The sequence below is a fragment of the Acomys russatus genome, chromosome 23, assembly GCF_903995435.1.
Source record: "Acomys russatus chromosome 23, mAcoRus1.1, whole genome shotgun sequence".
NCBI classification, from domain to species: domain Eukaryota; kingdom Metazoa; phylum Chordata; class Mammalia; order Rodentia; family Muridae; genus Acomys; species Acomys russatus.
In genome coordinates, this window is record NC_067159.1 from 43,299,064 (window position 1) to 43,317,089 (window position 18,026).

At 41.2% G+C, this 18,026-nt stretch overlaps 1 protein-coding gene and 1 non-coding gene across 3 annotated transcripts in view; both read right to left on the reverse strand.

Annotated features, from left to right (window-relative positions):
* Pdlim5 (PDZ and LIM domain 5) overlaps positions 1–15,865 on the reverse strand; it is a 167,225-nt gene extending 151,360 nt beyond the window's left edge. For both annotated transcript variants that reach the window (XM_051165900.1, XM_051165899.1), the window contains exons 1-2: positions 15,749–15,865; positions 12,667–12,804 (exon numbers count right to left, since the gene is read on the reverse strand). In XM_051165900.1, the coding sequence (XP_051021857.1) occupies positions 12,667–12,762 (96 nt within the window). In that variant the 5' untranslated portion in view covers positions 12,763–12,804; positions 15,749–15,865. The remainder of the gene's footprint in view (positions 1–12,666; positions 12,805–15,748) is intronic.
* Positions 7,376–7,482, reverse strand: LOC127206754 (U6 spliceosomal RNA). Its single transcript, XR_007832851.1, has one exon. It is a non-coding gene; the product is annotated as a U6 spliceosomal RNA (small nuclear RNA).
* Positions 15,866–18,026: the final 2,161 nt, after the last annotated feature.

The following is an 18,026-nucleotide window of genomic DNA, read 5'->3' on the forward strand; positions in this document are numbered from 1 at the left end:
AGGCACAATGATCAGGAAAATTCAAGCTCACCCTCCTTTACACAGCAAGTTCAAGGCCATCCTGGGCAATGAGGGACACTTTCTCAAATCAAAAATAATAAATTATTAATAATAGTAGGCTTATTTTAAAACCTTTTTCAACTCAACAGATTTAATATAGGATAAACAAACTACCACCCACTGTGTCTTTGAAGCAGGCTCTTAACTGCACTACCAGAAAAACTTGTAAACAACTCCTGAATGTGTGTGCAGAATTTCTTTACTAGAGTGGAAAAGGCTGCAACATCACAAGGAAGTGAAAACAGAAGCCATGTGAGGAACAAGTTGCTTCTTATAGTAAAAAGTTAAGGCAACAGAAAACACGCAATTACTGTGCAGTAACAGGAAAAGAAGAGTCACAAATGTGTTAGAATTATATATGTATATATCTTCTCAAAACAAATACATATTAAAAATATTTTTACTTCTGAAATAGTCACCTTGGAAGGTTAGCGAGTCTTTGTGGCTCAAAAAGATTTCAGAATTCTTCCCCTAGAATTTCTATCAAAAGCAAATTACAAAGCACACTAGCGTGTAGATGTGGTAAGGTCACAATTAGTAATCTGCTCTCGCCAGCTAAGCTGCTATTCAAAGGAATCAGAATCTACCTCAAATCTGTGGACTTCTTATTGTCACCCCGAATGCCATCCTCATTGTTGTGGCATCAGACACAACTCCCTCCTCTAACTCTGCTTCCCTCTTACTTACTTCAATCCCACAGCACTGGCCTTTCTATTCCTTCAGCATATTTAGCTACTTGCCCTCTAAGAAAACTATGTGAGACGCTTCTGCACATAACACAATGAGCAGAATTAGAACTGCTGGGTGGTCAAATGTACACAAAATAGTTCTGAACAGCCCAGAAGATCACAGGGTTGTTATCTAAAGCTATCTGATAAAGAACAGGGTATACCAGTCTCTCCCAACAAGAGCCTATCCAAAAGGGCCTGCCAATCAGTGGGTCAGAAAAAAATACCCCCTGGGAAAGCTATCCTAGAACACAGACTAGCACAATGACCTCCTTGGCCAATGTTTGCTCACAGCCCTTAAGAGTGCTCCAATTTACTCCATAACAAACTCTACCTATCTTCTACACTGGAAAACAAAACAAACAAAAAGGTGTTTGTGTGTTTGTTTGTTTGTTTTCAAGTCACCTATGCCTGAACACAAAAGAAGAATATACTTTGTGAGGTAAAGGGTGCAACTATAATTTCTAAGGCATATTCTAGAAATTTGAACCCCAATTAATATTAAAAAACAAAGGCAATTAAGATGTGTCATTGGTTAAAACATTCAAACATGAATCCCAAGCAACCTATTGCAATTTGTTAGCGATGAAAGAACCTGTACTTCTAAAATTTCACTGAGGATTTGGAGCAACTAGTCTGGAAACCAGTCTCAAATTTTAATTACTAGTTCCAGCTATTCCCATAAGCGCAAGTCTTTGATTTTATAACACATTTTTTATCTTTTTTTTTTTTTTTTTTTTTTTTTTGAGGCAGGGTCTCACTATGTACTGTGCTAGCTGGCCTAAAACTTTGCATGTAGAACATCGTAGTCTAAAATGCAGAGATGCGCCTGTCTCTACCTCCAGAATTAGAGGTGTGCATACCACACTCAGCATGACGGTGCCTAATCACACATTCAACTGTCCCTGGTGATAGAGCTTAATGATTTAATGATTAAAATAATTATTACTACCTGGTTTGACTGGTTTCAAGTCCTGGGCCTGACTATTAGTAATGTTAAGTTAGGACATATTACTTAACTTCCATGTTTCTTCATCTATAAATTAAGATACTTTCCAGTGGAGATGTGATGAAGATTAAATATCCTGTTACACATCAACAAAACATCTGCAATAGGACCTAGACAAAAACAAAGACTCAATAAACGTTAGCATATTTCCATTACTACAGTTTAGTACAGGAAAGGAAGGAGCCCCAGGTGAGGCTGACTAAGTCAGACATTTTTAAAATCACCTAGTGTATGAACACATCTCAAACCACAGGTCGGGCTTTAGGGATAACAAGGAGCAATAAAGGTAGTATACACAAAGACTAGAGAAAAGGGACTTTAGCGTTCAAAGATGATATTTTGGATTATACACGCAGTAGTATTAAATGGGATCATTTATATGAAGCATGGAAGCCAGGTAGAGGAGTCAAGCAGATTTAGCAGATAATGAGACATTCTTAGAGTTCTAAAATAGGGTAGCATTAAATGTAAGATGCAATAATTCTTGCCTAGGCAAAGTGTCTCCCTGAGAAGTAAGCTCGAATTTTTCAGATACCCTAGTCTACTAAAATATCAAAATTACCAGTCTAGAAACAGGAGGGTAGGCCACTAGAATCACCTGAAAAGTACATGTAAAGAGAATAACATAAAGAGGTCAGAAGAGGCATCTGTGGATCATGGGGCCAGCAGCAGCACAGAGAAACGCCAAGGGAAAGGCTTACGCCAGGAAACTGTGGGACAGACAATGCTTGTATTTACGTGTACATTCCTTTCTTTCTCCAGAGCATCTCCTAGGAAAGACATAAAACATTTGTTGTCCAAGGACACTTGTCCTCCAGGAAAAATATTTTAGGAACATATCCACAACCTCCTCTGGCTACTTTTCTTTCTTTTCTTTTCTTTTTTTTTTTTTTTTTTTTTTTTTTTTTTTGGTTGGTTTTTCAAGATAAGCTTTCTCTTGTGTAGCCTTGCCTGTCCTGTTCCTGCTTTGTAGACGAGGCTGGCCTCGAACTTACAGCCATCTACCTGCCTCTGCCTCCCTGAGTGCTGGGATGAAAGGCATGCACCACCATGTCCCAGCTTTCTGGCTATTTTCTTAATTTTACCATTTAGAGACTTTAATGTCTCAGAAACTGTTTGAAAAGACACTGTATTATCAACTAAGCCCACTTTAATTTTCAGCTTTTATGTCCCATGAAGGCCCATGTCTTTTTTTTTTTTTTTAATTTATTCTTGTTACATCTCAATGTTTATCCCATCCCTTGTATCCTCCCATTCTTTCCTCCCTCCCATTTTCCCCTTATTCCCCTCCCCTATGACTGTTCCTGAGGGGGATTACCTCCCCCTGTATATGCTCATAGGGTATCAAGTCTCTTCTTGGCAACCTGCTGTCCTTCCTCTGAGTGCCACCGGGTCTCCCCCTCCAGGGGACATGGTCAAATGTGAGGCACCAGAGTACTTGAGAAAGTCATATCCCACTCTCCACTCAACTGTGGAGAATGTTCTGACCATTGGCTAGATCTGGGAAGGGGTTTAAAGTTTACCGCCTGTATTGTCCTTGGCTGGTGCAGTACATATACACTATGGAGTACTACTCAGCTATTAAAAACAAGGAATTCCCGAAATTTGTGGATAAATGGATTGAGCTAGAAATGATCATAATGAGTGAGTTAACCCAGAAGCAGAAAGAATCAACTGGTATATACTCACTTATATCTGCATACTAGCCCAAGGGGCATGTCCCATGAAAGCCTTCACTTACCAGGAAACTGGGACAGAGGGGAGGACATCCTATTGGGACTCTAAATGAGAGAAGCATGGGAGAATAGCAAAGTAGGAAGATCCAGGGGGTCCTAGAAACCTACAAGAAGGCCCATGTCTTAAAGACTGATTGGCACCCAGCTTGCAGTGGCTAGGAGGTGGGAGAAACTATAAGGGATTGGACTCTAAGAGATCATCTGGTCACTGGGGAAGCAAACCCGAGGGGATTTTGACACATTAGTCACTCCTGTGTCCTCTCATTTCTTCATCCCAGCCATGAAGTAAACGATTTAGCTATGAAATGTGTTCCTACGATGATGTGCTGGCTCCCAACCACAGGCCTCATGCAGATAGCTACGCTTGGTCATTGAAAGACATGTCTAGAAAGCAGGAACCAAAATGAGCCTTTTCTCTAGAGCCTGTCTCTCTGTTGTTACAATAACAGAAATGTGAAACCAGATTCCTATCGGAACTCAATCACCACAATACTTAGATCCTGTGTCCATTTAATGGAAAATGGTGTTCAATTTTTAATGTCATTAAAATACATACTTCCTCTTTTGGTAAATTAAAATGTTTTGCGGCAATGATAACTAATGATAAATCAACTTTAGGACATTAACAGGGGTGGGGTGTGTGTTTGTGTGTGTGTGTGTGTGTGTGTGTGTGTGTGTGTGTGTGTGTGTGTGTAGTAACTCACAGAAACGAGAGGTTCTTCTTTAATTCAAAAGTCTTTGCATTTAAAAATTTACAGCATCACATTAAAGGGTGGATTTTTTGTGCCCACAACCTGACCCAGCAACTCATAATGGCCAGTGCCTGCCATATCTTACAGAGAGAGCTACAGAAGAGTGGGAGTCAAAACCATGCAGTCCATCAGCAGCTACAGATACTCCAAAGGTAATAACTTCAAAACTTAAATATGGTTTGCCTAACTGTTGAAACACCTATGACAGAACCGTGCCAAAAATTATTCCAAAAAGCAAATTATTCCATAAAAGAGGGGAGAGTAGAAGAGTAGAGAAACAACTGTCAGCAAAATACTTGCCAAGCAAGCAAGAGGACCCAAGGTCAGCAGCTACACAGAAAAAAAGGGAGAGAAGGAGGGAGGGAGGGAGGGAGGGAGGGACGGAGGAAGGGATCTGACAGCATGTGCCTGTAATCCCAGAGGGAGAGAGGCAGAGACAAGAGGATCCTGGTTCCCTAGACAGCCATCCTAGCCAAGTCAGTAAACTAACTCCTTTGTGAAAGATCTTGTCTCAAAAAAGTAACATGTACACATGCACTCACACACATACACAAACATACAGAAGTGCACATGTACACATAAACACACATGCACACAAACACACCTACACACAATACACACAAACACACACATACAAACACACACAATTATCTTTTGCCATGTATCAGGAAGTTATGGTAACAGGGAGCAAATCTTAGAAAAAAAGAAACAAATGAAAGAAATAACTATTAATAAAATCTATGGATGAAAGAAATTTTTAAGTATCCCTAAGAAATTATCAATATCATTTCCAGACAGAACATAAGCTCAATTGTCAGTAGAAAGTAATGAGCCACATTAAGATGGAGGAATCTTAGTCTATATTACTTGTAATTAAACCCTGTAGAAGGGGAAACAGCTGGAACTTGGCCCATCTGATGAAAAAAGATCAAAGTCTCTTCAGACTCATGCTAGCACAGGTACGGAGAAACGGGCAACCTTGGATCACGGGTAGGCGGGTCTCTACAGAGATATTGCAACACCAACCAAAATTACAAATGTACACAAGACTTTGACTTGCTATTCCATTTCTAGGAATGTATTTAACAAATATATTTGCCTGTGTGTGTGTGTGTGTGTGTGTGAGAGAGAGAGAGAGAGAGAGAGAGAGAGAGAGAGAGAGTGTGTGTAAGTGAGAGACCCAACAGTCCACTGATATAAACTGTTTATATAAATTATGGCATAGCCAAATGCAATGTAGCAGTACTGTTTTGTTATTAAGAAAGATATGTTAGGCCGGGCAGTGGTGGCACATGCTTTTAATCCTAGCACTTGGGAGGTAGAGGCAGGTGGATCACTATGAGTTCGAGGCCAGCATGGTCTACAAAGTGAGTCCAGGACAGTCAAGGCTACACATAGAAAACCTGTCTCGAAAAACGAAAAAAGACATGTTAACAGATGTTAAGAGGAAAAAATGCCAATATTATTTTTCTTAAAGGTATTAGTTCTTGTATTAAGAGGGTATATTTATTTTGTATGTATGTATACAGATTATCTCTGGAACTATATGCAAGAAATTACTAAAACTATATGTTTCAAAAAATGAATAACAGGACAAAAGCACTCATATCTTTAAATTCTGAGCTAGATGAATATTTGACTGAAGAAAGCTCTCATTGCAGGAAGGGGTAAAGGATTAAGCAAGATTTCGTAAATTCCAAACCTGACTAAGTTTATACTTTCAATTTTTTTCTTTTAATTTTTAATTTTGTCTTTTTCAATCTTTCCTGTTAATGCCCAACAATGACTTTATGCTCCTACATTTAGGCCTCCCGGGGACATGTGTTTGCCACTGTTTAGCCCTCCTCTCTGAATACTAAATGCCAACCCACTGGGTGAACTTTGTCCTGGTAATTGACACAATGTAGATAACAACACCTCAATGGGCTATAAAAGAAACTAGAGTATCTGTTGAAAGTGTAGATTACTCCACCTCCTCAACAAGAAAGAAGGTGAGGGAGAATGGGCACAGAACACAACAGTTAAGGAATTCAGCTTAAGTACTAGCGATGGGACAGATGGCTCCGCAGCTAAGGACACCTGCTGCTCTCGCAGAGGACCTCAGTTTGGTTCCCAGCACCTACACAATGGCTTACAAGGGATCCTAACTCCAGTTCCAAAGGAATCTAGTGCTTTCTTCTGAGTTCTGTGAGCAACAGGTACACACGCGGTACAGCTACACACGTGGTGGCAAAACACTCATACACTAAAGTAAAAAAAAAAAAAAAAATACATTTTTAAGGGAAAAAGAATAAATTCCACTTAACTAGCATAAGAAAATTCTTCCAAACCTAACATTTAAATTTGGTACGTAATCTGATTTATTACCTAAAGAGCTACTGTGGTCTTCTCTCGTTATTAAGATAAATCAACCCTGCCTTCTCAGTGTGGCGGGGCAGTAGCTCTGCACCTGGAATCGCTGGGGATCAGCGGTGACTGCCCTTCAGTTACTCAAATTAATGTCTTCCCTTTTCATTTCCCTGTGCCATTTGCTTACATGCAGACGGATATTGATATTTCACATGATAAGGCATCACTCTGTCAAGTTTTATGTCACATAATCCTCATTTTCCCTTCGGAAACTGAAATAGGGCCCGGAGTCTCACTTGACCCGGCTGAAGCACAATAATCCCCTTGAAGACACACGGGGAAGGAACAAGCTCTGTTTTGTCAAAGCAGCAGCATTAGCATCTAAGTTAATGAAATTTTCTCAAGATTTCTCTCCAAACTGTAACTGGGAGGAGAAGGTATGACTCACCCCAAGGAAGCAGGAAATCTGGGCAAGAACAACTACAGATAGGTACAAAAAGGTCAACTGCATCTTCACATGCATCCTCCCCAGCATCACCAAGAGCTCCAGGGCTAACCAAAATAAGGACCACGAGCTTCAATCAGCCCTCTCCATTTGCAGGGCAACACTGACTCCTAAGTGGACAGGTTGCAATGAGAACCCGTCTCTACTTAGGTGTAAAGTACTATTCTTTTTTTTTTTTTTTTTTTTAATTTATTTTTATTATTAATTTATTCTTGTTACATCTCAATGTTTATCCCAAAAATATGGAACGCTTCACGAATTTGTGTGTCATCCTTGCGCAGGGGCCATGCTAATCTTCTCTGTATCGTTCCAATTTTAGTATATGTGCTGCCGAAGCGAGCACGCAAAGTACTATTCTTACAAGCTAGACCTACCGTGATGGTTCCTCCATGAGAGAGATACAGGAGTCCTTACCGGTAAGATTCTTCTTAAAAATAACTTCCGTACAAAACCAGTATTTGCTAAGAGCAAATAAGCTTTTAAAAGTCTTTAAAGTTACTCGTTTGTGGGAAAATAGATTGATTTTTATTTCATTACAACAGAAAACTATCTTCAGAATTATCTTAAGGTGGCTGACATCTGTGACCACAGAAGAAAAAACCACATCAGAAAAGTCAGGGTTCTGAAACACACACCCCCGCAAAAGGCAATTAATATCCTAAAAGCGGAAAGTGAGCATACATGTGAAATATACATTATGTAGTTACATAAAGTAAATTAACTTCGTAATTGGGCGCCATGACTCAACAGCTCTAAACTAACAATGGACCTATTTATTCAAAGTAAGACAGTTCTCTCATTTCAGCTTAAAGGGACTAGAGGGTGTTCAGTCTGTTCTCCAGGAGAGAGGCTGCAGCTGGCGTGTCTGCAGAAGCATTCAACTGCATCCACAGTTTAACTGGGAGTCAAGCAATGGCAGCGGAAGTGTTCATCTTCACAGTGCACTGAAAAATTATAGGAAAACTGGAGGTATTCACACTCCGTCCTTTGAGGACCACTTCTATAAATGCCTTTTGAGGAAGCTAATCCCTCCAAACACAAGATTCACACGCACTGAAACTGAGACAAACACTGGCCAACATGCTCATCATCCCATCAGGCACTGTCATGGGGTGATGGAGCGCACTCTCCAGCACTGCAGTTCTGCCCTTTTCTTTGCCATGTTAACTTTGTATTTCCCACAACTTGGTTATCTTCTCCCAGGAAGGCTGCCTGTATCTTCCAACTCAATGAATTCCCAGCCAAGTTGTTCTGTATTCTGAGATATATCCCCAAAGTGAGTTCCATACTTGAGAAAACTGTCTGCTTCGTATGCTTTTTAAATCCAGCTGACATTGTGCCTGAGCTTCTAGCAATTTATCCTCTTCTAACTCTTGAGAACCCAAGTCAATAGAGTATAACTAATCTAACTTCATGCTAATCTGCCAAAGCAACTTCTAAACCGTGTTCACTGGAGAAATCCAAATACTGGTAAAAAAGAAAAGACGCTCTGGGTCATATACATCAGGTGCGGTCACACAGCAAAGGACTGCAACTTTGAGATCCTGAGTCAAAAAAATGCTTATACACAAAAAGTCCTAATAACTCCACCAAGCGGGGGAAAAAACAAGTTTGCCAAAATATAGCCTTGAATTGTGCAACTGGTCTCCTGTTTCTTCTTATAAAATATACTGGCAAAGGCCAGCCAACCCACACCGCTACAGTGAAACCCATCCCCACATTCCATGGCTTCAGGGCTATTCCCATAAATACAGGGTCATAAAAAACTGCCTGCAAACTCCATCAACAACACTCCACTTTAAAGAGAAAACTGAAGACGATGACAAGACCATGTTGTTGTCACAATCTCAGCATCACTCAGAAACCTTAGCAGGACCTGCTAAGCTTACCTTAGAAGCCCACAAAACATAACATGGTACAAGTGACAACAAAGTCTGGTGTTAATTTTTTTTTTTTTTAGTTTGTTAATTTATTTGGCTTATTTACCGCAAAATACAGCTTAATACCCCAGTTCCAGTGTTCTAAGGAGTGGAAATGGCTCTTTGGAGTTGAACATAACACATCAAAGAAAAACTGTATTCTTTTGAATTATAAAATTAAAAATGTTACAAACTTCTGGGTTTCTTTTGTTTTGTGCTTTTTTTTTTCTTTTTCAACTTTAATATTTGTTAAGTAAAAATAATAACAACAATATAATAATGCCTGTCATAGTCCCTAAAACTGAGAGGTTTAATGTGTCAGGCCCTAAATTACTTTCATTTTCACCATATATTATTACAAAAGACAACAATTGAGAAATGTTGATGCACCAAAGCATGCTAAAAGTTTCATATGCATTATTACCTAAGAGAACCACTAAATTATACATCTCAAGGCATGCTGTCAGGTTTTAATTGCTTCATAATACTATTAATTAAAAAATCTGGCGATCACTGAGAAATTGTCCAGCCATTCTACATAAAAAAGCAGAATAAGAATGATCCTAGAGGTAATTAAAGTAAGTCAGACATTTGTAACAGCAATAATCTTGACACAATATAAATGTTATTAGGAATAAATTTTCATTACCCCCTGTTATTGTGCATGTTTAAACTAACCCAGACAAGGGGTTAAAAATAGCTATAGTGAAAGGCCAAGAGCCTAGCAGCCAAGTTGAGCCAACATTCCCATCTCTCCTCCCCTCCCCTACAACCCTGTCCAGTCCAGAATGAATTGCATGCCCCACTGCACAGGCCCAAAAAGGTCACAGGAGATGGCAGACACTTTTGTAAGAGAACAGAAATAACTCAGCAGCTTTGTTAGCATGGTCGCTTTTAATCAGTATATTCGAAATCCTTTAATTAGCACTCTGTCTACACAAGGACAGCACTTCTCTGTGCCCGGGAAGGGCATGCATGTATGTACACAGTGTTCCTTCCTATCAACATCACGACACCGCAGACTGTCTGCCAGGGAGCCGAAGCACATAAAACGCTACAGTCTTGGCAAGACGCAACAGATATATGTGCTTCGCATCTTTCTTACCAAACAACAAGGCAATGTTTCATTTAGGTGCCAATTTGTTTCTGGACCTTTTCTAAGCAAATCCTGAAATGTTTAGAACTAATGTTGGAGAGATGACTTAGCAGGTAAAAAGCACCTGAGCTTAGTACCGGGAACTCACATGCGGAAGGAGAGAAGAGATTCCTGGAAGCTGTCCTGTGACCCTTACTCCTGTACTGTGACACGCTCGTGCACACACATACATGCACATTCACATGAAACAATAAATACTATAAGAAGCTTTTTAACCAAACAAGTAAATTAAAGTTAATATAAAATAACATTACAACAAAGCCAGAGTATTTCACCCTCACCACGATCTTTACTACAGAAGCACTACCTTACTTGGCTAAAAATAAATCCTAAAGCAACACTTGCACGTGGATACTTCACATTTAAAATTAAACACAAAGTCTTAAAACTTACATATCATTAAGTATGATTAGCTAGAATCTAGAAAAAAATGTGCAAAAAGTTAAAGCTAAGGTATTTGTAAATTCACTGCCAAGAAACAATGGAGCGCGAAGTGAAACAAATGAGATTTGCAATATTTGTAACATGCAGGGATCACTTACTCTTAAATACTAAAAATCAAGTAGAATTTTATATATGTACTGAAACAAAATATATACAAAATATTTACATATAATATATATATACATATATATACACAGACACATATGCATATGTAACTAAAGAATATCAGGGCCTATGAGCATATACAGGGGGAGGAGGTCCCCCTCAGGAACAGTCATAGGGGAGGGGAGTAAGGGGAAAATGGGAGGGAGGGAGGAATGGGAGGATACAAGGGATAACAATTGAGACGTAATATGAATAAATTAATAAAATATATTAAAAGAAAGAATATCAGGGCCAGGCATGCCCAGCACATGCCTATAACACCAATACTCAGACAGTAAGAGAGTCACCACCTATTTGGGGCCTGCCTGATCTACATGAGTTTGAGACCAACCTGAGCTATACAGGATGACACTATCACAAAAATTTAAAAATTTAAAAATAAAAAAGGAGGAGAGGGGGAAAAAAAGAAACAGGAAGGGGAAAAAGAAAGAGACAAAGGGATGGAGAAGGGAAACAGGAAGGGATGGAAAGAGGGGAAAGACAGGGAGAGAATGGTTACTCTAAGGAAACTAATAGAGAAAAAAGCAAGGTATGGAAACTACATATAATGTGCTATTATTTTAACAAATACAATTCGCATTTATCAGGATAAAGGATTTTGAAAGGTTCCTCCGTTAAAAAGCAACAGATGACAGGCCTGGTGCTGCAGAACTGTGGTGCCGGATGCACATCAGGATGAAGCAAGAGAAGCACAAGTCCAGGGCCTGCCCTGGCTCAGAATGAAATGCAAAGCGAGGAAGAGCTTCTGCCTGATGTCTGTAAGGCTCTTGGCCCTGGCTCCAGTACTACAAAAAAGTAATTTGAAATGTTTGAGAGGATAAGTGCTTAACCTGACTTTAAAAGCTATGCAATATACGCATACATCAAAACGTTACATGGCAAATGATTATATAACATTCATTTTTATATACCACCTAAAATTTAATTTAAAAAGAAATTTACATTAACCTAAATATCTAGAAATCTTCTCAAGAGAGTTAAGCAAGTAGAAGGCTGGGACGACGGCTCAGTGGGTAAAAATCCTTGCTGTGCAATCCTGAGGACCTGAGTGTGAACCCACAGCCCACATATAAACACTCAGGCACGGCTGTGTCAGTGGGCAGAGACAGGAGGATCCCAAGAGAGAACACTGACCAGCCAGCCTAGCTGAAATGATAAACTGCTGGCTCAGTGAGTCCCTGTTTCAAAGCAGTAAAGCACAGTAATGGAGGCAGACACAGGGTGTTCTATCTGGCCTCTTCATGCGTGCACACACATACACACACACACACACACAAAAAAAATTGTACAAATAAATAATAGTAATAAAAGCCTCTTGGTGAGTGAAACTGGGCCTGGCATGGTAAGTAAAAGCTGTAATTATCCCCTTCTCAGAATCATCAAGACGTTCTAAGCCCACACATGATGGTACACACCTCTACTCTCTCAGCAATCGGAAGGCAGAGGCAGGTAGAGTTCTGTGAGTTCAATGGTTTACATAGCAAGGTTCAGCCCATCCAGGGCTACAGGGCTACACAGTGAGTCTCAATCAGTCTCTCCCCTGACTCTTCTCTCTCCATTTCCTTCTCTCTCTCTAGGTACCTACACACACACGCACACACACAAACACACACACACACACACACAAATAAGCTTAACTGAAATAAATTGTCCCTGTTAAGTACCTTCCCTCAACATCTTTATTAGATAACCAAACCTGCTAAGATGAAAAAAAAAAAAATCACACTATTGTAACAAGTTATATATAGTACAGATCAAAAGAGAATTGGACCACCCAGTCCTGCGGGTCCCAGGACCAAACAGTGAATGAGCATTTGCAGTAACATCTGCAAAGGTTGCTTACACTAGAGATTGTCAGAGGCATGTTGAAATCCTTGCCGCCTTGGAGCCGGAAACCCCAAGGAGCTGGGCCAACCAACGACACGCTGTAGCTGCTCATGGTTCCAAGGGTTCAATGTGCAGTTCCAGAAAATGAAAGAAACTGCAAAAGAAAATTAGATAGTGAATAAAAACTGCTTATTAGACACCCAATTTACATATAGCAATGCGTTTTCTATAAAGCCAGCAAAACTATTCAGTATTTTTGGATGGGATAAAGGGTGCACACATCATATCTAGCAAATTCCTCATGCACCCTTTTGTACCTGTAGTCAACAAGAACCCGTCTATCTCACTTGCTTCCGTTATGAGAGCACACAAAAGGGACTGTAGAAGTGGGGGGGGGGGGTTAAAAAGTGATTTCTCTGTGTAGGTCTGGCTGTCCTGGAACTCACTTCGTAGACCACGCTGGCCTGAACACAAGAGATCGACCTGCCATGGCCTCCCAGGGGCTGGGATTAAAGGTGTGCGCCACCACCAGTTCAGATTTTCTGAGGAAGTACGAAATGTGTCCAAAACTGGGTTGTTGCTTGTTTATCTCTTTGTTTGTTAACGGGTCTGAGGATTGAGCCTAAGGCCTATTTTTCTTTCATATAGGCAATGGGAGGCTACATGCTAGAACAGGTGGCATTTTAGTCTGAATCTTTGTTTTCTTTTGTCCTCCTATATCATCCAGCAAAGCAGAGAGTAAGCGTTTTCAAGCCAGTAAACGAGGCTACACTAACCATAACTGAACTACAAGGTTAACCTTAATGAAACTAAATTGAAGCCTTAGAAAATTACCAGAATGCAGTGCTTTTTTTTTTTTTTTTTTTTTTTTTTTTTTTTTCCTACCTAGCTGTATTTAGGCTCATAATGACTCTGGTATAAGTCTTTTAAAAGCTCAAATAGACTTGAGTGCCCTACTGATAGTTGGGAGGCATTGGGAATAATGAAGGTTGTTCCTCTTTCAAAAAGAACAGTATTAAGGATATATAGTTCTTCCATCTAAAAATACAGCAGGTGTATGATTTTATAACTTTAAGACACTTGTCAAAACAAAGCTTTGGGGATGGAAATATATCTAAGTGGTAAGTGTTTGCATAACATTTATGAAGCCTTGGGTCTAATTCTCAGTGCAAAAAAAATACACGTCCATATACACATATATAGACACACACACGTATGTATGACTTCTGTTAAATCAGCCACATTAATATAGTAATTTTTAAATCCTCTCTAACTTCTTCCTAACACATAAAATTCACCTGCACATGTATCACTGAGAAGAAGGCAAAGATTCCTTCTTCTCAAAAAGGGAAAGTGAGGTAACACTTTAAAGGAAATCTAGTTCCTAAATAAAAATTACTTCAGGCATAAAGTGCCCCACGGAACAGTAGTAGTGAACTAGAGAGCTACTTTGGTACTGCAGTTAGCAGTGGGCTCACAAGAAGGACCCTCAGGACACCAGAAGTCAGACTGTTAAAGTGGAGGTGAAAAACAATGGTAGGGCGTTGAAAACAAGCCACACAAAATCTCCTTCACGCTATTAAAAAATAAAAATAAAAAATCCCCACAAGACCAGTAGAGGCAGTCTTGATATTGACACAGTACAAATATGTCTGTAAGCCAACTGATACCACAGAGGCCACTGTCCTTTTTCAGTCTCTAACTGTGCCAAAGGGAAAATGTGAAAGTTATGCTGAACTTCCTCCCACCCCATTCTTCCCTAGGAGAGAATACTTTATGTATCAACCCGCATCCATGTAACTTCCCTTCTCTTGGGGACTCCCTTCCTGGTTTCTCCCATTTCTTATTAAAATTCCTAGCACTGGCCAACTCAGCCACGCCACAACACCGGTCTCTTCTCTGCATTCCCTTCCTGCTAGCTTCATTAGGAATTCATTTGTCTTAAAATACTCTGATCCTTAAGCAATGGCAGTATTTTTATTGGCCTTTCCCAAGTCTCCGCTGTGTGGCTATTAGTGCCCAAACGCTAAAATACCAACCAAGCAGGCAGGAAATAACAGCTTATTCTGTTTTCAAACATGAAAAACTGTTGGAATTTCTACAGAGCTCTGAATTTTCTTTTAGGGACCTTCTAAATTATGTCTTCCACCTAGCGCTGGTGAGGGAGGCTGGAGGTGCTTTCCCATCCTTCTGTGTCAGTTTCCGAGTGACAAGCCCTTCAATTAAGACTACATAGAGACTCTTTTTCCCCTACTGAGATACAATGGTGGGAGGACTAAAAGCACTAAGTAAGGCACAGGATGAAAGCAGATGAGACTTTTCCCAGCTGAGGTTCACGCCTAGCCTGTTGGCCAAATAAGGCTCCCCAGCCGGCAGTTTCCGTGGCAGGCGGGTTCAGACGTCCTCGGGTCAAGAAGGCGGACCTGGGATAGGATCCGGCGATCACACCCTAGACCTGCCCAGCCCAGTCACGAATTTTCTTTCCAAGTTCTGCCCAGTCCATACGCCCTTTCTTTTCCCACTCATTGTCAAACGCAGCTGAAGCAGTCTGCCAAAAGCCCCAACAAGTACACCGGTTTCATAAATCTGGCGATCGCGACCGATTTGTTAAGTAGGCTTTATTTCTAGACGCACCGACGTTCCCCCTCCCCCTCCCCAACAGGTTACACAGCTGCAAATATTTAAAGGAGGGGAAATAAACGCTTCTCCGCAGCCCCGGAGCCAGCAAACAAAATAGCAGCGCTTTCGCGTGCAGGCGCACACTCTCCGCACGCCGGAGTCTCCCGGGGGGCCAGTGCCCCCGCAGGCCGGGGTGCTGACCCTCGCCGCCCGCCCTCGGGCTCGGCGGGCGCCCCCTGGTGCTCCTGGCTCTCCGGAACGCGGGTCCCCGACAGCCCCGGTGCAGGGCGCCCCGTCCCGCCGCGCACCGCCCAGCCCAGGGACTTCTCACACCTCCGCGCGCACGGAGAGCACCTGAGGAGCCGCGGCTGCCGAGGAGCCGCGCGCCCAGTCCTCCTCCCGCCGCGCGCCGCCACCTCCTTCTCCTCCTCTCCCCGCGCGGACCACGACGCGCTCCTCCGCCGCTCTCCGCCACTCACCTCCGGACCCGCGCGGCGCAGTCTCCGCCTCAGACCAGCTCTGACAAGTGGCTCGCGGTGCCTGCGCCGTCCCCCACCTCTAGCCGGTAGGGAACTTCCGCCTCCGCGCTCGCTCCGCCTAGCCCGGGGGTCTGACCACGCCCCTCAGAGCCTGGACACGCCCCCCAGACTCGGGCTGGGCGGGGCCGCGCCGCTCAGGGCTTAGAAAGCGGTGGCGTCTCTAAACTGGGAGTCCGGACTTGCTGGGGCCGACTACAGCCGCCTCAAAAACAATTCCCCTGTGGAGTTTCGGTGGGTGTAGTCTCCGGGGATTTCGAGTGGTACCCGGCAAAGATCTAGCCTTCTGTTTTCTGTTTTGGATTTGGCCGCTTTTCACTCTGCAGAAACTTGAATTGACCGGCAGTTGGTCTGGCTAAAAATAGAAAGGGGCTTTGGCTAAATCTTTGCCCATGCAAGCTCAGCGACTACCGCCTGCTTTTGTGAAAGACCTCTATATACTTTGAGAAGTGCAAACTCTGAAGTTTGCTCGTCAGGAAGGTGAAAATCGCTAACCCTAATATACAGAAATTAAATCTGTCGTCACACTAGAGCACAGCCATACAAAGCAGCAGCCAAAAGTGATTCAGCCACTATATCCTCGGCTTATTTTTCTCGGAGTCCTTCTCAACAGCACATTTACCTACTTCTGACTTCTATAAAGTTGTTTGATTTTGCCCAAAGAATTTCTTCACAAGCAAACGTTAATAATGTTCAGTGGACACTACAAAAGAAACTTGCAGCTTTTTTCTTGCTCTTTGAATTAGGTTTTAAAATGTTAAAAGCACAAGTGTTAGCCAAGTGGTGGATCAAACAAAAATAAACCTCACAGAGTCCATGACGCTCTAAGGGCGCAAGCAAAATTCTCGAATAAGTCCAAAGCTCTTGAAGTAGCAGCCATTGGCCACGTGTGGCTTAAATAATTTGAAATGTGGCTACTGTGATTTTTATAGTTGGAGTTTAACTGACCGTGAAAATCTTTTATATTGTTCTAATAAATATAAACTTAGACATAAGTAGGCTAGGATTTCCATTAAATATAACTTTCAGTGAGACTATATTACACTGTACTGTTGGACATGTAGTGACCAAGTTAATGTATATGTACTGAGTTTTTTAAACTTTACAAATTTTAAAAAATTGTATGTTGATTACCTATTAATATTATATATCTACTTATTTGAAACACTATTAAAATTTATTTTCATCTTTTAATGTATATACAAGAAATTTAACATAAGTGTGCTTACATTTTTTTTTTTTTTTTTTTTTTTTTGGACAGTTGGTTATATTATATTCTAATAGAACACTCATTTCTGGGAAGATTTTTCTAGTGTGTGATTTGTCTAGTGTGCAGTATGGTTATGTTTCACATCTCAATAAAAATAAATTGTTTTTAAAAATTAGTTACATGGCCGAGCGTGGTGGCGCACGCCTGTAATCCCAGCACTTGGGAGGCAGAGGTAGGTGGATCGCTGTGAGTTCGAGGCCAGCCTGGTCTACAAAGTGAGTCCAGGATGGCCAAGGCTACACAGAGAAACCCTGTCTCGAAAAACCAAAAAAAAAAAAAAAATTAGTTACATGTAAACAAATCCCATATACAAGGCAAAACAGGAAGCCTTACAATTGCCTTCCTAAGATGAATGCCATTCTTATTTACAATTTTTAAAAATCAAAGTTGCAACAGGTTATAAAACTTGTGACAGTCACTTGTGACAAGTCAGTCGCTACTGTTACCTTATATAAGAGTCATCTCTTCACCTCCTCTTCTGATGTCGCTGAAACAGTAAAACTGAGCCTAGATCAAGGATATTTCATTAAGGGAGTTACAATCCCTGTCTCCAGAGAATAAGCATCTTGACATGATGAGGGAAGAACTGACAGTAAATAGAGCGTAACAAATGTAACTTAAATTTCATGGCCTGGTCTGGGTATACCTCAGTGGTACAGATGGTCCAACCAGCATGTGTGAGGTCCTAGTTCTATCCTCAGTATACCACCAACATCACCACAACCTCCATCACCTGATATCACCATTGCTACTACCACTACCAACCTTGCCATCATCACCACCATCACCACCACAATCACCATCACTACCACCATCATCACATACATACACACACTCACACACCAAACAAACAAGCACTCACAAAACTACTTGCCTAGAAATATTCTTGTATTCTAGGTATATGTATACAGTGACATTGTGATTAGGTGAGAAGCACTTATCTCTTGCTTT